A 25,007-nucleotide genomic window follows, 5' to 3' on the forward strand; every position below is an offset into this window, starting at 1 on the left:
CAGTTGCATACGTGAAATGGAAGGAATGAAACAAACGAAAATATAGTTGATATAGTTTTGATATAATTTTTAATAAATTAATACATGAGAAGTGTGCACACACAGACAGACCAGCATCTATAAATCCATTCCTAAAGGGAACAGATTTCTATAATGTCTGTACAAAAAAAATCAGTATGCTATTCATTATGAGGGAAAGCAACAATTGAAAATGATGGCCAATTGAAAAGAAAAAAAGAAAATTACTCAGAACAGAATGGAAAGGGTTGTTTGAGAGGTGACCCTTTTCTCAGAAATATCAACACCTCCTTGTTTTCTTAGAGAGATACCATTTTAGACAATCAGGGTAAGACAACTTGGAAAAGATAAGAAATGAAAGTAATGGCAACATGAACCATCCTGATCAACCACATAATCCATCACAATAGAGGTAGTAAGTTTGCAACTCTCTGCATTCTGAAAACTAACTCTGTCTCCTATGTCTAATGTTGGAAGATGAGTTATGATATATCAGACTTTAAATGAGTATATAAAGAAATACCAGTAAAATGCCAAAGATATTACTGAAACATGTCATGGGATGTTAACCCCTTTTGTGACAATATAGCTCTGGGAGGTGCTTATTCAATGTTATTTGTATCTCATAACCCTGTTTAAGTTTGCATCAATCACTATCATCCATGGTGTATACAAAAAATAATCTCTGGCTTTGTATTTAATTACATTAATGGACAAGTGACGATCTCAAAATACTTATTTTCTTATTCTTTCAAGAGTCACAAGAATTATTTCCACAAGATCTTACTTGCTATTAGACATGTTTTTCCAAAGGAAAATATATTTTAGAAGATTATTTCCTGAATTTAAGAATGGAAGGTTACAAATAGTGCTGGAAACCTTTTTACTGGAATATAAGGAATAAAATACATTATACTTAATCTAATTTCTGTCTGTCTGTGTATGGGCACGTTAAAGCTGCTATCGAGCTGAGGTTTGACTGTTGAAACAGGCAAGAGTGTATTAATCATTTCCCCATATCTTTATACTTATGGAAGGCCTATTGGGAAAACAGCACAGGAGTAAGTGATTACTTACTTCAGTGACTTAGAACACTGTAATTCTGTTTAGAACTGCACTGCAAATCCTTTATGTTGCAGCTCAATCTCGCTTTATCACTCCAAGCTGTTTTTCAGACTAGAATATATTTTGGGAGATCCAGTCCACATACAATGCAGAAGAAAACTATTCCAGTCCTATGACTGCACTGTGTAAGGGCTTCATTTCAACCTCTGAAAGCTTTTATTAAAAAGTAGGGAACATATATCCATGTCTTAAATGTATTTTTTCTACAATGAAGCTACCAGGTCAGTACAATTAGGATGGCAATTGAACTTATCAATATAGAAGAAATTATTTAACATTAAAAACAAGTTTTGGGTTGCTCACCCAGCAGTTGCAATAAGATGAAAAAAGTATTTAATTAAAATGGTAATGATACGTACTGGAAAAATAAATGAGCACTCTACCTGATGAACAAGTATATAAAAGTATAGCTTGACACTTTTAATTTTTCTGTGCTAGCCAACAACTCTGGTAAGATGCTTTTTTTTGTCATTCTATAATGACAAATTTCTTTTAGTGAGAAATTAAGAATTAACTGTGAATGATTAAAGATGCTGGGAGAATGCTTCCAAGAACTTTGTGCACCCTCCATCATAAAAATACCTGCAGTTCCCACTTCCAGCCAAACTGCAGGCTTTTTTTATCCATGCATTTGAGAGTCATCCAGTTCCTCTTCAGTCATAACCCATATCCAACTATTTTCAGCTAAAGATGATAAAAATGACAATTCAATTTGTACAAACAAATCCAGATAAAGATTCTGCAGTCCTGAAGATAAAATGGAAATGGGAACTAGCATGTTTTTTAAAAAATTTAAACTGGTAATATTTTATAATATTAGAAAATAACTGCTCTAAGAGGAAAGCTAAATAAATAAGGCAGCTAAATCTAGACAAATGTGTCTCAAATTTGTGCAACTGCCAAGGTAGTTTCTCCCCATATCTACTCCTATTTGACAGGGAAATTTGATTAATCTTTTAAAAATATACAGTTTAAAAGATACCTACTGACAGGATGAGTTTCTAGCATCTCATTTGAATGGGTCAGTGATCAAATATACCTCCTTTTGTTTTGTTAAAGTGCATGTTATTTGTAAGGGGTAACTAGGAAGGAACTATAGTGCATAACATGTTTCCATTAAACTAACTGCAGAGGGTTGGATCTAAACTTGTCATTGCTAGGAGAAGGGACCTTCCTGTAGTGGAAAAAGGAGATTTTTGCTGATTCTCTTTCCCATTGTAGACTGCCGTATTCCTGATAGCCCCCTAATATGCAGAAGCATCGTTTCAAAGATCACACTGGACTGCAGCAGGAAGGAGGAAGTGGGAAATATAAGTTCCATGAGCAATAAAAATCATATATATATATATATATATATATATATATATATATATATGTTTATATATCTTGTTTCAGGGATGACAAGACAATAGAAGAATCTACAAAACCACAACACACATAAGAAAGTAACTTTCTTGCCTCGGGAGGTTTTGAATGTTCTGTGCTGCTTCCTTCTCAGACTCTCCGTTGAAATCCCTTTGGGGACAGAGATTATATGAATAATTGTTCAACTGGGTTTCAAAAACTGCTTGAGGGTGATCTGTGGATACTGATATTTGTGATGGGGAACATATATGTTGGTGTTTTAAAAATAGGCAGCATTTTAGTTTCTATGGGTATTCGTTTTTACTGAAATTTTATCAAATATGTTCCCAGATATTTGTATCTCTTTCTTCACAGATCTATAGTAAGGGATAGCTTTATGCTGAGAACAGAAGATTGCCAGCATTGATAATTCAGCTGATTAGGTTTTATTTAAATGTGTCAGGTGCAGCAACTATAATTTAAAAAATAGTTTCCAACAAAACATGTCTAAGGACTACTAGTTTCTCAACCTCATCTTGCAAAGTAACTTAAATATCCCCTTTCTTATATGAATCTGATCTAACATACTATACATATATAGGTATATGTATATATGTATACATATATGTTTACACACACGTACTATATAAATACATACTATTTTCAGACTTACAGTTAGTCATACAAAATGTTGCAAACTAGTGAAAAGCCATTCTAGCAATATGAGTTGTGTGAGCTTAATCCATCCTATTTGGAACTCTTACACTAGTGGCCAAAATTGTGGAAACCTTTTGGGAAAAGTGTATTTTTGAGGTTTGATGGCTCATAACATCACTTTTTTTTGGAGTAATACCATAAAATTATATATCAATGGAAAGATAATTTAATCAAGAATGTAATGCAATAACTTTTATGAAGGACATTTTTTAGAACAGTAGTTATAAAGAAGAAAATTGAAACACATAGAAAAAATGAGTTATACAACAATTCTCACCATGTCAGTTAATACTTAGTTGGGTAACCTTTTGCTTTAATTACGGCCTTACAACACCTTCCCATGGAGTGAACCAAGTTTTTTAGTTCTGCAGCTGTTATAATGTGAAACCATGATTGAGTTACTGCTTCTATTAATTGCTTTTTATTGCTGGGTTGCTTCTCACTAACCAGTTTCTTTACTAGGCTCCATAGATTTTCGATGGGGTTAAGGTCTGGGCTATTCCCAGGCCATTCCAACAATGGAATATGATTATCTTGAAACCACTTTTTGCACACAGCAGCAAAATCACATGGAGCTGAATCTTGTTGAATTATAAATGCTTCATTATATTGGAAAAGATCACACGTGGAAGGCTTCAGTTTGGGCTCAAGCATTTCATTTATGTATTTTGGGGCATTTATATTGCCATTTATCATGCAAATTCTGCCCACACCTTTTGATGCCATAAAACCCCATATCATAACACTAACTGGGTGTTTCACGGTAGGTGTAATACAATCAGGATGCAAATCTTCTCCGATTCTTCTTCTCACGTATTTTATGCCATCACTACCAAACAGGGAGATTTTGGTCTCATCACTCCAAATAACACTGTCCCATTGTTCCACTGTCCAATTAACATGGGTTTTAGCCCAATTTAATCTTTTCAACCTTTGTTTGAGAGAGAACAATGTTTTTTTTCGTGGAATTCTAGCATTAAGACCAAATTCCTCCAGTCTGCGCCGAACAGTCCTTGCACTAAACTTCACATTGAATTGCGCCATTTCGTTCTGTATACACCCAATGATTTTCTTCTGTCACCTAGGCCCAGTCTCTCAATTTTTCTATCATCCCTTGCTTGTGTGCACCTTTTCTTGCCTTTACCAGTCTGGTTTTGTAGTGACTGAGTTGCCTTATACCTCTTCAAAAATTTAGAAATGCCACCTTTGGTTAAGTTTCCACCAATTTTTCTTCTAATTTCTTCATAACTGTAGCCTTGTTCACTTAATAGTACTATTTTACATCGCTTTCTGGGTGACCAGTCAACTCTTTGTGCCATTTCTTTAATTGTATTACGTTGAATGGCTACATTCAAATGAAGGAAAGCTACTTCATATCAACCTAAGCAAGTTGTGCTTCCTTTTCCTGGTTATTTGGCTATAACATTTGATAGAATACATATAATTGAACAAACTTTGTTGCATTACATTCTTGATTAAATTATCTTTCCATTGATATATAATTTTATGGTATTACTAAAAAAAAAAGTGGTGTTATGAGCTATCAAACCTCAAAAATGCACTTTTCCCAAAAGGTTTCCACAATTTTGGCCACTAGTGTATGTAAAAGGAGATGTACTCTTACAGCTAAAAATTAGGGTACAAATTGGAGACAGGATGGTCAGCTAGGATTGTTCACACATTTTTAAAAAGTAATTTGGAAGATAGTGGCTGAAAGCACAAAAGAGAAGAAATGGGCTGGCAGACCTCCATTTAACTTGCATTGTCTCTACAGCAACAATGTCTAGTGGTTTTTCCCATTAGGTACTTAGGAATAAAATCAAAATGGTTTTAAGTGGAACAGGGGAAAAAAAGAGGATGTTTTGGGTCACTCCTGAACTGTTGACTATCAGTGCACTGCGGTCATACTGGGCAAGTGCCTTACACAATACACCCTTGTTTTGACCAGTCACAAACTTTCTTATGTCTCTGGCCTTGGAACTATGTCCCTGTGGCCATGCAGGTGGCTGTTCTAATTTTGGCTTTTGTTCAGAATAGTCTAGGAACCATTCCCTTTGCATTTGTACAGAACAAGCATTTAGAAGTAGCTGCTTTCGTCATCACTTGTACTGGAATCTTTCAACAATTTGTGACTGGTTCATGAATTTGTGACTGGTCCGGTATTAATGTTCTGAAAGTGCTAAAGACTAAACAAGGTTGAGGATAGCTGCTATAGGGTACTTAGAGCTCAAGTATCTGAAGCTAAGTCAAGAACAAGAATAATGCCATCTAGACTAGGAAGGGTAGGGCCTCTGGACAGGAGGAACTGTAGTCACTCTAGGTGTGGGAGGAAGGAATCGCGAGAAGAATAGATTTTTACATGAGAATATGCACTATAGAAGGTAAAGGGATGCATCTCTACAGCTGCAATCCATTCTGACTGGCATCTAGCAAATTGAGTTGTTCTCCAGCTACTGGTAAGACTGCACAGATTGTTATGGTACAAAGCAGGAAGAAGCAATATAAATTGTAGCAGGGAACAACAGAGAAAACCAGAATTTTGAACTTACTGTGTTTGAGTTTCATGTCTAGTAGGAAAAGAAAAAGATGCATTTCTGGAATGCAAAGTAAACCAGTTTACTGATGTGAAGAGTTGCAAAACCTTTTAATTTCCTTCTTATGTCCTAGACTTTTCTTTTTTGTTGGTGTCCCTGCTTCTCATTTTGGGAGGTGCTAGGATATAGTGATGTTTCACTGCAGACTCTATTTTGACCAATCCAGTTCAATGAGTCATGCAAATCTTCCAGTTTTCTTTTGCTGGGAACAGCTTTAGCAGAACAGCTGAGAAGTATTGGGAAGCTCAGAGGAAAGCATCAAGAGGATGTAATCTGAGCTAGGTTTGTCCCATAATTCATTGATGGAAAGTACTTATCTCTGACCCACTACATCTCCCTGTCCTAAATCATCCCATTGACTCTAGTTGATGAGAACCTGGGGCAATAAGTATGCGAGTTACATATGAGAGTATGCTAACTGTGGCTGAATAGGACCATGGGTAGGATTAAATGGTATTGTCAAGATAATATAAGAAGATTAAGTTTGCAGACTGGAATTCTCAACAGTTAACTATTAACACTAAAACCATAAAAGGGGATGTAGAAAAAGCACATTGTTAGATGAAAAAATCTGAGTGTAGCCAGACAAAACCAGGAGGATTTCAATGCCTGAAAACCATGCATGGTACTGATGAAAAATTTCAGCAGCTGTTAAGTAAAAATAAGTTGTATAAGGGTTCAAGTCATCCCCATGAGTCGGAATGTATGTTATAACAGAGTTGGGCTGAAAAAAACAAGAAAGGAACCAAACTGGTCCAGAAAAGCAAAATAAACTTCTGAATCACTCAAGTAAGTGAGCATTGGCAGATTATAATCAGAAAACAGGTCAGAGACTAACTTTGTCTCTTAAAGGTAAAGGTAGCCCCCTGTGCAAGCACCGAATCATTACTGACCCATGGGGGGATGTCGCATCACGACGTTTTCTTGGCAGACTTTTAACGGGGTGGTTTGCCATTGCCTTCCCCAGTCATCTACACTTTACCCCCAGGAAACTGGGTACTCATTTTACCGACCTTGGAAGGATGGCAGGCTGAGTCAACCTTGAGCCAGCTATCTGAACCCAGCTTCTGCCAGGATTGAACTCAGGTCATGAGCAGAGTTTGGTCTGCAGTACTATAGCTTACCACTCTGCACCACGGGGCATATTTTTCACTAGCAGACCCTTTGGTTATCTGCTTATCATCTATAAACAATTATCTGAAATGAGCCAGTATGGATAGGAGAGAATGTTTATAAAACAAGATGGAAAAAAGTCATCAACAGTAGGCAGATTAAGAAGTTGGAAGAAGCATTTTTGGCCCGCTCGCTGTTTTTCTCTTTATTTATTGAAGAATAAGACCCAAAGACAATGTGGTAGTGGTAGCTGCAGTAGAAGCCACAACAAACCAAGTTTGCTACAACTGATTACCTGTTGCAGGAGACATATGAATAAATACAGGAACCAACATTTGAGAAGGCAGAATCAAAATTCCTAACACCACTCTTTGCAGACCACTCAGTATAAGGATTGAACAGTGGATTAAGAAAGGAGAAATTCCGACGTTTTTTGTTTCCCCTTCCCTTCCAGTGAAGACACTGGAAATATGAGGCGGCCTTATGTTTTGCATAGTCCTAGCATTTCAACAGTGAAGAAAAAGCAGCCTGTCATTCTTTAAAATGAAGTTTTACCAATCAATTCCCTACTACGTACAGTTGGTGAGAGTACTCCATAATATAAAAATCAAACCCACAGTGGAGGACTCAGATTATAAAGAAGTAGATGTAACACATTCTGCTAATATTCTTTGAAAGCTTATCATTAACCACAAACATATGTTCTTACTTTTTGCTGAAGAAGCCCAACTATAATGAAATTATAAAATATCCGATAATGCTACATAGTTAGTTATCTGAATGTAGCACCATTTTAATACAGACTAGATTAAAAGTGAATAACCAAACCTCTACACTGTGTTTGCTGGCTCCCCCTTCATAAAACAGTGATATTCTGATTGTAAAGCTGATAGCTCTAATGAGCTCCTATATATTCAGACTCAGTTTAGGATAGATGAGGGAATCTGAGGACAACCCAGTCACATGATGATTAATTACAGTTCACAGAGGCACTCTTCACATTGACAACTATTAATCTCAGGAAATGTAATGTGTGTTGCTGTATGAACAAAGTTTCAGATAGTAATAGTAAGTGCTTAAACTATTCTTCACTTTCAACTATTTAACAGGAAATTGTTAATATCTGTGGGTGTAACATCTTTAAGGAAACATCAGTTCCATACAATATGTGCTATAGAAAACTAGTTCCTAGAATTCTATCATACTCTAGCATGATCAAGAAACAGAACCCAGGGAGCTGATATACAGAGACAAGGATGGGTCTGCACAAATGAGGTTAGCTTGGTAGCTAACAGACATTTAATAGAAGGGGAATTAAATGGACTACCATTTAGAAAACAGGTAAACAGGGACACAAACTGCATCTCATTCCAGACACTGAGTTCATTAGGGGTGGGACATAATGCACACCCCATTGTCCAAATGTTTTTGAATATACCCATTTATTTTTCCTAAGAGCTCCACGTGAACACTGGTAAATAGAAGAGACTTTGTACTGGGTGATCATATTTCATTCTTACCTAGATTTTCAGAATGCTATATAAACTGGGTGAGTATAAAACATTAACAAGTTTATCAGTGAAGTCTTACTTTGATTTCTTCATGTATAGCCAGTAAGCAACACCAGCAACCAGAGCTGCTAGAAGAAGACCAACCACGATTCCCACTATTAGTTTTGCCTGGTCATTAACATTTTCCCTATTATCATCTAAAACAAAACAAAAAAAGGAAGAAAACAACAGAGTGACTTGATCAAACGAAGTATGGAGAACTGTCCACAGATCATACATTTCCCAAACTATTTCTAAACTATGAAGCTGATCAAGAAGAGTACTGTGAAAGCACTCACAATGAATGGTATTGATTATGATTTAATTGGCTACAATCCTTAATCCAGTGGTACTTACTCCACAGTTTGTGGAGGAACCTGCTTGGGTCGAATCATGAGCGTTCTGAAGGAAATCTCCAAGTTAGTGCTGCTGGCTGGCTGGCTGAGCAGGCTCCCACAGTGGGAGGCTTGAACACCTTTATTTCCTCTGCTCTTTTTCTGGTATGAGACTCACAGCTCAAGTGACAGTGAGATGGCCAAGGCTACTTTGCCTCTTGCCATGGACAAAGCAAGAAAACAGCAAGGGAAGTAAAGGGCACTCAGACTTCCTCCTGCAGGAGTCTGCTCTAAGCCATCCAGTAGCACTGGGAAGTCTCACTTTGCAAGAAGCCTATGTACCCTTTACTTCCTTTCCCAGCATGAGGCATAGCAGCTCAGGAGAGAGAGTGACCACCAAGCTCTCAGAGAAGAGCAACAAGGCCATGGAGAGATTTAAAACCATTCCACTTTGGCCAGCTTGCTCTTTTCCTGAGTTGCTGCTATGGTGACGTTTTACTTTCTTTTCTCTGTAGTCAGCTTGATCTCCTCCTGGCAGCTGTCCAGGTGTTGAGATAAGGCTACAGAAAAGAACAGAGAATGGTTCCTTTATTTCTATCGCTGGTCTAAGGATTGCAGAGTACATGTTCGCCAGTTCCTACAGCAGCTGCTTTTTTAAGGTCTGAACTGACTGCCAACTACAAGCCCCACCAGGCAATGTCCTTGCCCACTTTCCTGAAACATAGGGCTGTTGCAATATTGGAGAATACTCAGAACTGCAACAGGTGACATATCAAAGAGCTACAGGTGTGGCTTTCAAGCCACTGAGTATTATCACCTTAAGCCATTTGTTCTACAGCTATAATAGATATTTCAGTAGGATGTCATTCTATTCCTGTCTACAAATGATGTCTGTAGGATAGCCGTACAAGGAAGCATTCGTGCTTCAATAGCAGATATTTCTATTAATCACTCAATATTAAGCCACTCAGTTCTGATTTGCCAACATTACTTGCTCTTTAGATGTTTTCACACAGATTTTGTACTAAATTTTCTTGTTAATAGGTAAATCTTGTTTCATATTGCTGTTTTCCCATTGTTGGTCCTGGTTTGAACCTTATCTGTCATAAATCTTACATGTTACATCTGATCTTGATTTCATCTTACAGAGGCATGGTCTCCAACTTAACATAGCTTCTCCATTTGAAAACATACATTCTTTATTCCAGAACTAGGTGGAGGCATAAAACATCTGCAACTAGAATAAATTACTTAATGATCCCAGACTTATACCTTCACATATTTATTTAGAGAACAATTACTAGATAATCTTGAGGGAGAACCTGACATTCTTTCATAAATGTGACTTTTTATTACCTGTGCAATGTATTGCAGGAGTACAGTTTATTTTTCAAGATGTAGTAGCTCAGCTTATCCTGAGGATCAATTTTATTACTTAATTTTTCTAACTCTATCCTAAGGGAATGGTAGGTTAGAAAAAGGAAGAAAATATTTTTGAACTAATAGCGCCAAATAAGTGTGTTCTATTTTTATGGTACTTACTATTTCTTTCATCTGGTTCATCAGATTCTGGAATATTTACTGAAAAGGAAAAAAAGCCACTGATGTATGAAAGTCACCTTCAAAAGTTTCAATCTCCTGTGATATTTAACAATAAAAAAATCTATTTTTCAGCTGGGACAGAAGAGTTTATACTTAATGCAGCATCAGCCCTACAACAAAATGATTAATCTTATTTCTTTAGGCAGCAATCCTTACTTTAGATCTATAATGTATCATATGAAAGAGCTTTATTCCAAAAATGACAAGTTTAATCTTATAAATGCTTAGTCAGAAGAAATATTTATGTGTTACCCTTCCTGTATGCTGACATTTCATCACTTTATTATTGTAGGCAGAGTTGATTAAACTTTAGCACCCTTGGGTGAATTCAGCCAAACACTTTTTGATCAGTGCATGTGCTGGAGACTATAAAACAAGCTGAGACGAGCACCACATAATTCATGATGAATGTCTATGTAATCCATGATGCAATCACAATAGGACAGACTGTACCCTTAGCGGGAGGAAGGGGCTTGAAGGTGGGATAATATAATGGTACTATCTTTAGTATTAAAAATAAAGCTCCATAACCCAACTTCCAAAATAAGATGAGTTATCCTTTGGATGGTTTTTGGTAAACAAATTGTTTATTGTGCAAAATTGTACATTTAATGTTTTGTCCTCGCGTCTTCCATCCAAGTTACACTTTTGTTGAAGGAGTATTGTGTTTTCTGAATAATAAAAGCACTACATTTTATACCTGGGAAACTATGATAATTCTCCCTGTTGCAATTCATTATTATTACAGTGGGCATACAGTATGTAGTTGTTTGTGAAAAAGGTACTTGATGGATTTTTTTTGTAATGTAATTAGGAAGAACTTCTATTCATCTGCCTAAACTATTTTTTGATAGTCCAGTTATTTTTAAAATAGTAGCAAAAGTACAGCTAATCAAACAAGAAGACTCTCCTTATTCTCTATTATATGTGGCCAGGATATGAGATATCTGACATTGGAAAGGCATTTGCAGGAGTTTCATGAAAAGTGGGGTTTGGGAGGACTGACGACTCAAATAAGAGACATCATAATTATTTATCTTGGATATGTTCTTCAGCTGTAAGGGCTATAAAGTATGTCTTCAAAAAACAAATTCTGATATTTCTCAATGCTACATGGACCATCTGGAGCCATAACAAAGTACAGCTGGAAAGATAAACCACTCCATCTTTAGCATGGAAACAGTGTTCTCTTTATGCAGAAACTACCCAATGGGGCTTCAATTAACTATAACCTTGTGCTCCAGCTTAAAATTATCTCAAATATTGTTAGGTTGTTAAAATATATATATAAAAAAATCCTTCTGCTCTCACTCTTCAAGGAAAACTCTGCTTCTTGCAGAGTTCTTGAGTGACATTTGGACTTCACTGGATGTTACCTTTCCAGGGTGATGACCCTCTCTTGTTTAGTTCTTCTTCCCAGGATGAAAATACTGTAATGTAACACCAACAGCTATTCAAAACGACTAACCAGCACAAGATCTATACCCAAAACTTGGAAGGATGTCTTAAGAACATGATCTGAAAAATCTGCTTTTTCCCTTCACTCAAAAAAATCTGCTTTATTCCTTCACCCACACAAAGACGTGTCTATCAATGATTGTAATTAAAATGCTAATTTGGTCTAGGGCCAGAAGATATGGGTAGTTGTCAAATTACAAGGTTTTAAAAGTAACAGTGATAAAAGAGAATACAGCAGTCTTTGCATTAAGAGACTAGCAGTATAATCCAAAACAGAATTATATGCATCTTAAACTCATTGCCTTCAATAGGCTTCGACAGCACTAACTTTATTTAGGATTGCACTGTAAGACAGTTAAACTCCCTTGGATTCTTCGGCATGAGCACTTATCAGCTACAAGTGTGTTAGCATAGCCAAACTCATTTCACATTTTGGTCATCTTCCAGAAAAAAAGAACAAGTGTCAGAATTTACTATGGCAACCCAGTTCTGAGGACTAAGTTGCTAAGTATATGCGTACTTCTTCCCCATGTTTGCGTGACTAAAATTGAGCAACCTGTAAAAATAACATTCTGGTACAGAGCTACACATGAGAAAACAGTGATGGGACATTTTGCATGAAACTAGATGTACACATGAAATGGTTACTTTTCTTATTTTAATTGTTTTTTAAACATACTTACTAGCAGATACATTCAAAGACGTTACGGTTCTTTCTAGTGGATTTTCTGCAGTACATGTTAGAGTAACGTTTTCTTCAGGAGCAATTATGATTTTACTGGAAAACTTTCCATCGACATATTTAGTCTCTTCTGTCTGGAAAACAAAATTACTCAAGGTTACTGAAAGAACAAAAAATCCCTCAATTATTTAGAAAGTGATCTAAATTAGATATATACACTGTGTGTGTGTTTGTGCTCTGTGTACATGTGTGGACACTGTGTGAATACCACCTTTACAAGTCTTGAGGTTTAGATTTCATTGCTTAAAATAAATTTAATATTCCCCCTCCCTTGTAAAGAATCAGCAAAAATCCTTTGGAGAATATTCTTCAGGCAAATATATTTTTCTGTCACAATGTTTTACTAGAGTCTATCCTTTGTTGATTACCATTAGTTATTCAAATATATAAATGAAGGTGACTACTACACCAGCGCAAAACCCAGCTATATCAGAGGTAGTAAGTAAAGTAACTAACATTGTTTAGAAGGGGAAAAAGTTTATACTACATCTTGCTGATTGTTTTCCAATTGCAATTGAAAGCTATTGTTCAGAACATAATGAGAAAATTACTTGCTTTATTGGTAAGGATTCCAGTGCCTGTAGCTGTCCATAGTACTGCTGGCTTAGGATAACCCTCCACATGGCAAGATATTGTTTTAAAGGTTCCATCTGTGCTGGTTTTCTTTGACATTTTGATCTGAGGTTTTCCTAAGGGGGGAAAATTATCAAAGTAGCAAACTGTGTATTTATTGTCTAAAACTGTATCCTATTTATTCCCTCATGACTAAAGACTCAAAACAATTAACAAGTATAAAACAACAAAGGAGCGAAACTACTATTTAAGAGAAATTTACTTAAATATTCAGAATAAGAAGAGTCAATAGATAAATTGAGAACTATGTAAATTATAATAGTTCCCTAGAAGCCTGGTCAAATGTTTAGGTCTTTACCATGTTACTAAATATATATACTGTCAAGCATAAGTGGGCTTCTTTTGAAAACAATATGGAAATTACAGCCAGTAACATCAAATGATAATCTATTACCATTACCTTCTACTATCAGTGTAAGTGTTTGTCTCTTCTTTAACCCTGCAACCTCCTGTAAGGTAGTCTCGCAGATATAATTTCCTGCATCCTTATACTGTAAATTTGAAAAAGATGGACTTGACCGCATTCTGGTATTGTCCTGATAAAAAGTAGCAAGTAAAAATTAAGCACATTCATAACTTTAAACAGAATAGCCTATAGGTTTCATATAAAGTTACTTCAGTGCCACCAATTGCTTTGTAGCTACTTCCTTTTCATATTTTTTTCCTTTTTTAGTTATTCTAATGCAAAAAGTATTTATTATTATATTTCGTCTGTCCATCTACACAAAACACAGGTGTGTCTGCACATCCTCCCACGTTCCTCTGCTTCTGTACGAAAACCATTCAGCTACACGTGCTTCTTAGTACTTGCCTCATTTGATAGCTTTCTTTCTAAAATCAGAAATAACCTCTCTTCTCATTGGTTTACAGGTGTGCAGATACAGGGAAAAATGGGGGGAGGAGTTTTCCCTCCACCAGCACCCCAGGGCCTCCACAGCTTTAATGGGATTTTGCCCTTCATCACTTTCTGCTTCTGAAATTAAAGAGGATAATAAGTGCACAATAGCCCTCCCAACATCCAGACAATGACCCATCTGAGTTCACTGCAAAAGTGTAATTCAAAATATCTTCAGAGCTCTTGAATTAGTACCCGCACTGCACCAAACCCTTTGTTCTGCAAGGCACGGCCTGGATAAGGATATTTTTCTTCATAATTCTTTGACAGGCTCTTAGGACCAAGGAGTAAAGCTGCATAGCGGGATTCACTATTCGTTAGATAAGTTTTTCCCTTCAGAGTAATCCTGTACACTGTTGGAGTTAAGTATGTGTAATGATTTGCTTAGTTTGATATACCTTTTAGCTTTTTTAAAAAATGTGCCTTTGGACCTTTAGTTCAGTTCCTCCTTACTTAACCTTAAACTTCTACCGCAAGAAGGCTCTGATCATAACCAACACTCTCTTTATTTTCACTCACATAGAGCTTCAGCTATTTTCTACTTTATCCAAGATTTTACCTCAAGAACACCTTCTCTTCTGTGTTTGTGTGACCTTTATATTGCTGCCTCCCTGACTCCTTCAAAAGGGTTTTGCTGCCTCCATAGGCTTTTGCATATGGAGTGCAAAGACAAGGTCATTGGCAGAAGTAATGTATGGGAGTTTGGAGGGGTCAGTTATAGGGAAAGTTCCCGCCTTTGGGATAAGGACGATTGAGATTCTGGCACAAAGGGGTCAGGAGGGGGAGGAAGGGCTTTTGAGACAGAAGGGGAGAGGGACTGGAGGAGAGAAGCAAAAATGAAGTCATTTTCAGTTCCCAGGCTCAGCCAGCCTTCAAGGATGCTCTCTCAGGCGGCTGTGAAAATGAAAGTAGACGCCACCATAGGCACCTGCGAGATAAGCAACTCCCAGCCAAGCAGGCTATCAATAGGCAACTTGGTGTACTCTCAGAGGATCATTATTATCCAATCCAGCACAGAACACAGAAAATACTCATGGCAGATATGTAGACAGACATATATGACAGATGATTTGACATAATGGTCAGAACATGAGGGGGGGTTTGAAGTAAAAACAAACAATTTTTTTTCCTTTAAAAAAGTAAAACTTATTTTAAGTGCATAAGTGTGATGGGTAAGTGTATTGGTTTCAGAATAGTTCTTAAGTGTTGTGATTTCAAAGACAGTTATATAGTCACAAACCCAGTCACACAGACTAATTTTCCTCACAGATCTGCACGAACAGAATAAACTTTCCTCTAATGCACACAGACATAGATTCACTTAGGCCTTCCCGCACAGCTTGCCTGAACTAATTAATCTCTCAGATATACACAGACTCTCTCTCAGGGGAACGCACAGTAGTTTGCCTGACAACTAGAATTTCTCAAAATCACACACAAACAGTTCAGGCTTCACATTGGTTGCCTGACTTAACTAGAATAACCCCTAAGATATACAAGACTCTCTGGAAAAGTCAATAATGCTAGGAAAAGTTGCAAGTTATAGCAAAAGAGGAAGACCTAAAACAAGATGGCTGGACTCAATAAAAGAAGCCATGTCATTTTGCAAGATCTGAGCAAGTCTGTTAATGATAGGCCATTTTGGAGGACTTTCATGCATAGGGTTGCAATGGGTCGGCAGCGACTTGATGGCACATAACAACAAACAAAAGATATACAAAAGGTGACGCAACATCTTTCCCTCAACACTGACTAAAAGCTGCAGTTCCCTAGGGTACAGCCACCATCCTATCAGATTACACTGTACTCACCCATCTAGCCCCCCCCCTTTCTTTCCTCAGAGGCCTGTGTTTTCTCACAGGAATAATTAAAAAAAACCCACTTTAGTAAGCATAAATAAAACACACAAACGTAATTACTTATAAAAGCATTACAGTATGGATTCAGCATTTGGGGAAGCTGAGTGTTACTGAAGTAAATAGAGAAATCTCCTTATATCCAAGTTAGGGTTGCCAGCCTCCAGGTAGTAGCTAGAGGTCTCCCGGAATTACAACTGGTCTCCAGGCCACAGAGATCAATTCACCTGGAGAAAATGGCTACTTTTGGGGGAGGACTTTATGGAATTATGCCATGCCAAGGTCCTTTCCCTCCCCAAACCCCACTTTCTCCAGGTTTCTCCAGCTTTCACCCCCCAGATCTCCAGGAATTTCCCAACTTGGAGCTGGCAACCCTAATCCAAGTATTCCTCTGAGCACTTCAGTGTCAATAAAAGGTACACATTTTCATTAAAATGAGTAATTTTTTTAAAAAATCTATACATTTTTAACAGTATTGTTGAAAAATATCAATATTCATTTAATCATCCCCATATTTACTGAATTATTTTTACCCAGGTGTGGGACAAAAAAGGTCAACTATTTTTTAGTGGTTAATGGATTTACATTTTTATGACTGTAGGAAGTCAAGGCAGGATGTTGATAACAGCTATTGATATCTTCAAAATTCAACCTTTTAATCATCCTTGTTTACATCTGCAACTTCCTGTTCAAAGTACATTTTGCTATATGTGGAATTTTAAAGATAGTTCAAATTAATTAGTTATGCTGATTTGGCTATGGAGTATTTTATTATAGAGAGATAAAACCAGTCTTTATGCAACATCAGTTATATTCAGCCTGATTCACAATGTGCTGGGACAATAATGGTGGAGTTTCTTCCTTAGGTGTATTACATGATGATGCAAGCCTGGAATAGGGTTTCCAGGTTCCCCTAAGCAACTACGGGGAGGGCAGGGGATACTCACCCCTGTTGCCTTTCTCTTTTGTGCACTCCTGTCGATGGCATCACTTCTAGTGCAGCCAGAGGCAACATAATTGTGCCAGGGCCAGTTCTTTAAGCATGTGACATGTAAGCATGTGACTCCTTAAAATACTTGGAAGCAATACTGGTAAAAAGAAGTGTAAAGAATATGCCCAATTTTATATGTGTATGTTCCTCACAGTTGGGAAAAAAAAACATATCTTTTGTCTTCTGGTATCTGGGTATAAAGCAAAGTGAGAATTCATGTGGCTTTTCTCCCCCTGCTTCCTCATCTTTTCCCCAACCCTCTATACATTCTTTGTTCTAGGCTTTTGCTGGGCAGCAAGCATGTACACTAAGGCTTTGGTGGGGAGACAGCATTATCATATTTGTTACCATAACAAAAGTGGATAGTTCTGTAAGTAACATATCTTTCAATAAAACACTTTTTTTAAAATAGTGTTTTTCTGGAACCCATTAATTAATTGTCCCAGCACCTCAATTATGACAACAGGCAATAAATATACAAATACAGGTTATATGGATCAGCTAGTTTGTTTCTTTATTTGAACATTTAACTTTAAACTGCTGATCTCTGTCAACACTTATAAGCTGACTATTTGAGGGCAGGCTGCACTAGGCATCCTCCTTGGGGGCCCACCTGGCAAGTCCACCTTGGATCCAAATTTGGCTGCTGGTTTCGTCTGCCTTGTTTATCATAGCCTGCACAGTCCTCCTGCACCAAGAGGTGCCAACTTCATCCACCATCCCTGATGGGCTGCAAGGCTAAGCACCTTGGGTGCTCTTTACAATGCATCCAGCTGCACGGCATGTGATGGCCTGTTCTGGACACACATCCCATCACCGTGATGCCTCAGGGTGTTTTCCGACTAACCCTACCTTTCCTGAGCAACCTGCCCTATTCCTGACAAACTAGCTGTGGCCTAACCAGTATTATAACCAGGTCTATTTAATTCCTATCACCAAAGACTTGCCCTATTCCTGCGACACAAGGGAGTTAGCCTAGCTTAACACCACTTGCCCCACTTGCTGACCAGTATGTCATGCAGGCCATAATGAAGACCAGCCAAATAGAAGTCACATCCCTCCTCAGAAAGGCGAACTCTGTCACTTCTATACAGATATGGCTTATCATACCTGATCAAAGGATGAGAAATGCTAGCCCCTTGGTTTGCCATAACAGCCTTTTTTAATGGCTATGCTGGTATTCTTCTTGCCTTCTCGATTCCAGCTGGTTTGCTTGCACCCCTCCAGATCCTCCTCTGAAGGAGTTCCATCCAAACCACAGCTTTCCAGAGCATAAATGCCTAATTCTTTCTAAACCCTTCTGCACCCTATCTATAAGTGCAGCCCCTTGCCTGTGCCAAATCATTTTCATCTAAGTAAATAGCCAGGGCATCGGGACAGCTGCCCTCTCAAAACCTGGTGGAGAGACAGCAGGAGCTGGCCTCATGACATAGGTATTAATTAAGTTTCTGATTTAATGAAATGCATACAAAATAAGTATTTTGCCCATGTACACTAAAACAAGGATTTTTTTAAAAAAATTGATTTAAAACTGTCCCTACATTCTGTGAACCATTTAATAGTGTGATGCATCTTCATTGTTGAAACAAAATTTAGTTTTATACTTTAACAACTCATTCTTCTTAAGTATGAAGACCCATGAGGGATAAACAGACAAGAGATATAAATGTGTTAACAAGTTAACAACAGCTGGATTAAACAATCCTTACCTTTAGCCAAAACAAAGTAGCATTTCTACTAGAAGAAACTGTACAGGATACAGGTAATGCTTCTCCAATCTGTTTAATAACTTCTCCACTGGGAGTTAGGGACAAATCCAAATCTGTTGAGTGGGAAGAAAGTAGAAACAAGTCAGCACTGTCAAACAAATCATGCATCTTTATTTAATAGGCTTACAGAAAGAACAAAAATACTAATTCTAGTTAAAGATGTATTTTCTCAGAGTCTTAGTCAATTCCTTTATACAATGGAACAGAACACAATCTTTAAAAGAAGGCAGCAAAACATCTGACTATCTATTGCCATTACTAGAAAGCAAAAAGTGAAACATTTTTATTGCTGAATCATTTCACAAATCACAAATCAGCTCTGAGGTAAAAATCAGGTCAAGGAAACTGCAGACAGTTGAAGAAAAACAGTACAAGACTCCTGAATAGGGATTTTATAAAAGTCAGTATGGCAACTGAGTTTTTAAATGTTCATGGGGAGATGGTGCATGACCTTTCTAGGGACCATTTCAATGTGAACCTCTCACATGAACCTGACGAAGTGCCCACCACACCACCCCTCCCTCAGTCCAACTCCACCTCACACCTCTCACAGCCATCACCTCTTACTGCCGCCAAGAAGCCTTGTGGCAGACATTGTGCAAGACACACTGACGCTAAAAGGAGGAAGCAACTAAGAGATGTGGCAAAGAAATATGCACATCCTTTTCCTGCAGTGTACTGAGCAGCAGTGGCCAAGTACCAGCAAGATCACTCCGAGGTGCACAGAGTGGCAGAGTCTCTCTATGAGCAAAGCAATCATGGAAGATGAGAGGCGCTCACTTCCAGGGAAGGTCAAGGCTCACTCAGGCATGGCATATGATTCTTCGCTACCTTCAAGCTGCCTCTTAACCTTATTCATGCAGAAACACCCCTGTTCAGCATCTCAAAACAAAGCAATATGGCTTAGTTGCTGTGGAACTGTAAGCTCATTGTTTGGGATGTGAGCACTATGGTGCACAAGTGGTATTTTGAGGCACTGAGCATAACCCTCAAAGATGTCAGGGGCAACAAGAGAGTGATGGGGGAGTCACTGTGCTGCTGGCTGGAGACTTCTGGCATACTCTGCCAAGAGTCCCAAAGGGAACTTGAGCTGATGAGGTTACCATGTGTGTCAAGGCATCATATCTGTGGCTCCTCATCAGGAAACTCTCCCTAAGAAAGAACATGAGGGTCCACTTGAGAGGCGAGGTGTCCACTGGGGAATTCTCTGAACTCCTACCAAAAGAAGGGGATGGAGAGTATCCTGAGTCCAAGGGAAAGGTGACCATCCCTGAAGGCTTGGGAACAGTAGTGACAACACTAGCAGACCTAACAGCCATGATATACCTTGATATCATCACTATCATAGAGAAGTCCATGGACTGGTTCTGCAAGCATGTCATTCTGACACTCACGAATGACAAGGCTGCCATCATTAATGAAACACAACTCCCTTGAAGGGGCAGAAATGGAGTACAGATTTGTGGACTCAATGGTGCAAATGGATGATGTGATCAACTACCCTGTGGAGTTCCTCAACGTGCTCAACCCTCCTGGCTTCCCAGCCCATAAGCTTCTCCTCAAAGTGGGGGCTCCAGTGATGCTGCTCCAGAACCTCAGCCCACCCAAACTCTGCAATGGCACCAGACTATGAGTGAAAGCCCTCCACAGGATCATCATTGAGGTCACATTGTTCACCAGTAATGCTCGGGGGGGTGGGGGGAGTCGGTGTTCATACCATTCATACCATCAGATAACCTCTTTGAGTTCAAGAGACTGCAGTTACCCCTCAAGGTCTGCTTTGCTAGGACGATCAACAAGTCCCAGGGGCAGATACTGACGGTGGCAGGAATTGACTTGAGGGAGCACTGCTTCTCACATGGTCAGTTCTATGTGGCCTGCTGCAGAGTGTGTTCAACCAGCAGCCTAGTGATCCTAGCACCTAAGGGGAAAACCACCAATGAGGTCTACAAAGAGGTCCTTCAGTAGAAAAAAACCCGGTTGTACGTATTTTTCACTTTATTTATTGCACTATAATCTTTTCCTTTTAAAATCTCTTCAATAAATGTTACATTTCGAAACTCACTTCATCAGTTTTTGGCATCGACATGCTTCGCTTTATTCAAACACCTTTGTGAAGCTCGGGTACTCTGCTGTTATACTACAAAACCAGCTCAAAAAGCAAACAAACCCACAAACCAAAAAATGTTACAAACCCATAAGTATTATAACGGGATTTAAAGTAGTTAAATACCGTAGCGAATCATGGGCATCAAGCTAGTCATATATAAAAATTCTACTGGGTGATAGCCAGGGACTTAACTGCCTGTCAAACATTATCTCATTCCTTCCCCTCCAATGAGTTTCCCAAATCAAAGGTCTAAATTGAGCGGGCGGTGGCGGTACAACTGCAGGAATTCCTGAATGATGCTCTAGTCCTGGACCCATTCCAGTTTGGCTTCCGTCCTGGCCATGGGACGGAGACAGCCTTGGTTGCCCTCACAGATGACCTTCACAGGCATCTGGATCGAGGCGGGTCAGCGCTGCTTGTGTTACTTGATCTCACAGCAGCGTTTGACACGGTTGACTATGATTTGTTGGCCAGCCGCCTTGCCGACGTGGGGATTAGGGGGACAGCCTTACAGTGGCTGGTCTCCTTTCTCCAGGGTCGGGGACAGAGGGTGGCGCTTGGGGGAGATCTATCGCCCCATCACCCTTGCGGGGTTCCCCAAGGGGCGATACTCTCCCCGATGTTATTTAACATCTATATGCGCCCCCTCACCCAGTTGGTGCGGAGGTTTGGGCTGGGTTGTCATCAATAAGCGGATGACACCCAAATTTTTCTGTTGATGGACGGCCGGCCAGACACGGCACCAGACAATCTGGCCAGAGCTTTGGAGGCTGTGATGGCATGGTTGAAACAGAGCAGGCTGAAATTGAACCCAGTGAAGACGGAGGTCCTGCAGCTGGGATGGGGGCTGCCAGATGTTGGGATCCAGCTCCCTGCCCTGGATGGGACACCACTGGCAACTTTGCCAGTGGTAAAGAGTCTGGGTGTACTCTTGGATGCCTTCCTATCGATGGAGGCCCAGGTCACGGCGGTTGCCAAGTCTGCATTTTTCCATCTTCGTCAGATCAGGCAACTTGCCCCCTACCTGACGCCCCAGGACCTGGCTACAGTGATCCATGCAATGGTCACCTCCAGGCTAGATTACTGTAACTCACTCTATGCTGGGCTACCCCTGGGCCTGATCCGGAAACTACAACTGGTCCAGAATGCGATGGCACGGGTCTTGACTGGTATACCTTACCAGTCACACATCACACCTGTCCTGCGCCAACTGCACTGGCTTCCGGTTGAATTCCGAATCAGGTTCAAAGCGTTGGTTCTTACCTTTAAAGCCGTGAGCAGGTTGGGACCAGCATATCTTCGGGACCGCCTCTCCCTGTACGTTCCCCAGAGATCGCTTCAATCAATGAATAAATATTTACTTGTGGTCCCCGGCCCTAAGGAAGCCCGCCTCGCTTCAACCAGGGCCAGGGCCTTTTCAGTCCTGGCCCCAGCCTGGTGAAACGCTCTGTCAATGGAGACCCGGGCCCAGCGGGACATATTATCGTTCCACCGGGCCTATAAGACAGAGCTGTTCCACCAGGCATTCAGTGATTGAAGGGGGCGGTGTCATGTCGGCCTCCCACCTTTGGGGTGGGGGAGGGTTCTCCCCACCACTGCACTTTGTTAATTTGTTTTATTATTTGTATATTGATTTTAGTTCTTGTTTTTATCGATTTTAACTGTTCACTGCCCAGAGCCCCTGGGGATGGGCGGTATATAAATTGAAAAAATAAATAAATAAATAAATAAATCAGAAGGCAAAAAGCTTTAAGATTCCAGACCCAAGACTAAATAACCTTCACAAGACTAAAATAAGTTAGTCGAGGAACAATTGCAGATGTTTCTTCTTCACCCTGAATAGAGCCTGCCTGAACTTATGCTCTCAAGTTTTCTTGAAGTTCTCTGTGCACAAAGTAGCAGGGAAGAAAGGCTAAGGAATGGTATTTTTCCCTCAGGGTAATTCTCTTTTTATGTTTCCTCAAAACTTTAGTTCTTTGAAGCAGGATAAGACTGTGCACTTGAAAAAAAAATCAACACAAAAAAGATCATCCAGGAGGGAATCCTGTCACATGCATCACAGGAAGCAGGAACTCATTAAATTCTTGGCCTCTTTATCTTATGAAAGATTGATATTCTGTATGTGGTAATCTTTCAGTTGAGACCACCTTCAGGTGACACACTTGATACTTTCAATTATCCATGATGAAGGATCCATTATCTTTTCACACAAAATTTTTGTTTTTTAATTCTAAATATATTAAACTATATCTCTATCTCTTTCAGACTAAATGTTCCTTATAAAAAAAGTTTTGAAAGAAAGTTTGTATATTATTTGTAGGTTCTTATGTGAGTTCTTACTATCCATATTATATTTTCTTTTCAATCACTTCAGTAAATATATCTTTTGATGGTGATATTTTCTTTAAAAAACAAACTAATAGACCTATTTTCATATATCCCACTGAAAAAAATGTCTTGTGTATGAAGCTAAATACAATTTTCAAGAAATTATTCACAATAGTTTGGTTATTACTTATGTAATGTTATTGCTACCATAAGCTGAGCATCATGAAACAAGGTACTTTGTAGTTGCTGTATTAGACAATTTTGATTTACCATAGGCAGGAAAGAAATCCATCTCCTTATTTTATACACATATCAACTATTACACTAAAAATGCAAAGATGGTGTCCTGCATGTTACTATACAGCTATGCAATCCATAATGAAAACAAAACAAAACAAGACAAATGAAGGTAATTTTGGCACAAGTAGTACTGTCTTACACAAATGATGGTGCTATACTTGTCCCATGTATTATTTTTCAACACCTAATGTGGCTTCTGTCAAGGATGGTCACCCTGACTAGAAAGACAAAACACTCAAAACTGAGGAGTGAATCCTCACTTTCCAGGCTAACAGTTGCCACCTCCAGTCTCTCTGGCTAACCCTCAGCTTCAGACTGAGAGACAAATCTCAAGACCTACCAGATATTAAACAACAAAAGTCAGCCCTGCAAGGCTGAGTTCCACTAAACAATTACTTGGGTAGCTATGGCAAACAGGGCAAAGTACTGGACTCAGATTGTGGTACTCAGACCCTAAATAACACCACAAAAGTGTACTCAATAGTTTATTAAGAAGAGTGCAAAGATTACAAACATAGAAGTGTGTAAACAGTAAAGGAAACTAACAAAGCTAAAATAACTATCCTAAAGTATTAGACAGATTTTGGTCCTCTTAGATGTTGCCTTGTCAGGCTAAAAGCACAAAATAGAGCTCCAAAGTCCAAAATCTAAGACCAATAGTCTTGATAACCAGATCCAAAGAACATGTAGCACAGGTGTCCACCAGCAACGACACAGAACAAAGGGACAGACTAGAATAAAAACCTTTACTTTATTCCATACTGGCTTCAAGGTCTGATCCTGATTGTCCAATCAGAGGTGTTGCACATTCCTCTACAGCTGGCACATACACCCAGGATCCCTTCCACTGATGAAATGTAGATGCAAAAACGCTCTTATAGCCTCTGACCTTGAAGCTCTGATGTCATTTTGCACCTGTGTGTTAAAGTTTCATCTCTGAAAACTACAGAGTCATGATGATTACAGTTCCCCCCAAAAAGATTTTCTATGTTTAGCCAGGTATAGAAATCTGGACCAAAGGTTTGAAAAGCAAGGAACAGACTAGGAAAAGTCAGTTTCTTGACAGCCTCTACTAAAGGGTGTCCTGTCTTGTCACCTGTCATCGTATACTAAGGACAGCCCCTATTTTCTATTTTGTGAACCTGGTAAATCACTGGCCCTATTTTTGTCCCATTTATTTTCTTTTGAGAAATGCCGTGTTTAAAATATTGCTGTATTAATCTGCTAGAATTGCCACAAATGAAATGTTTCTGCAACCTTGGGGTATCCCCCAGGGTTGCAGAAAAATGACAAACCCAAACAAAAAGATATTGGTGGAATTTAAATCCCCCCCCCAAACAACTCATCTCAGGTTTACACATGTACACAGAATTGGAGGGCCTCACAGAAACAGCATGGTGATAGAGCAGCCCAAATGACCTGTCCAGAGTTACAAATGGCTGGGTCATAAATGACATGCTGCTGGACAAATGAGGCCCGTCTCAGAGCCAAGCTACACAGGTTGGACACTTGTCAGCTTCCCAAAAG

At 39.0% G+C, this 25,007-nt stretch overlaps 1 protein-coding gene across 2 annotated transcripts in view; it reads right to left on the reverse strand.

Annotated features, from left to right (window-relative positions):
* The window catches only part of ALCAM (activated leukocyte cell adhesion molecule), a 248,981-nt gene that overhangs the window by 14,570 nt on the left and 209,404 nt on the right, over window positions 1-25,007 (reverse strand). Inside the window, exons 9-15 of one of the 2 annotated variants that reach the window (XM_054974224.1) lie at window positions 18,683-18,795; window positions 13,632-13,767; window positions 13,154-13,287; window positions 12,540-12,672; window positions 10,339-10,377; window positions 8,502-8,619; window positions 2,602-2,658 (exon numbers count right to left, since the gene is read on the reverse strand). In XM_054974224.1, coding sequence (XP_054830199.1) covers window positions 2,602-2,658; window positions 8,502-8,619; window positions 10,339-10,377; window positions 12,540-12,672; window positions 13,154-13,287; window positions 13,632-13,767; window positions 18,683-18,795 — 730 coding nt within the window. The remainder of the gene's footprint in view (window positions 1-2,601; window positions 2,659-8,501; window positions 8,620-10,338; window positions 10,378-12,539; window positions 12,673-13,153; window positions 13,288-13,631; window positions 13,768-18,682; window positions 18,796-25,007) is intronic. The other variant, XM_054974225.1, reaches the window with a different exon arrangement.

The sequence above is a fragment of the Eublepharis macularius genome, chromosome 3 (genome assembly GCF_028583425.1).
Source record: "Eublepharis macularius isolate TG4126 chromosome 3, MPM_Emac_v1.0, whole genome shotgun sequence".
Classification (NCBI taxonomy): domain Eukaryota; kingdom Metazoa; phylum Chordata; class Lepidosauria; order Squamata; family Eublepharidae; genus Eublepharis; species Eublepharis macularius.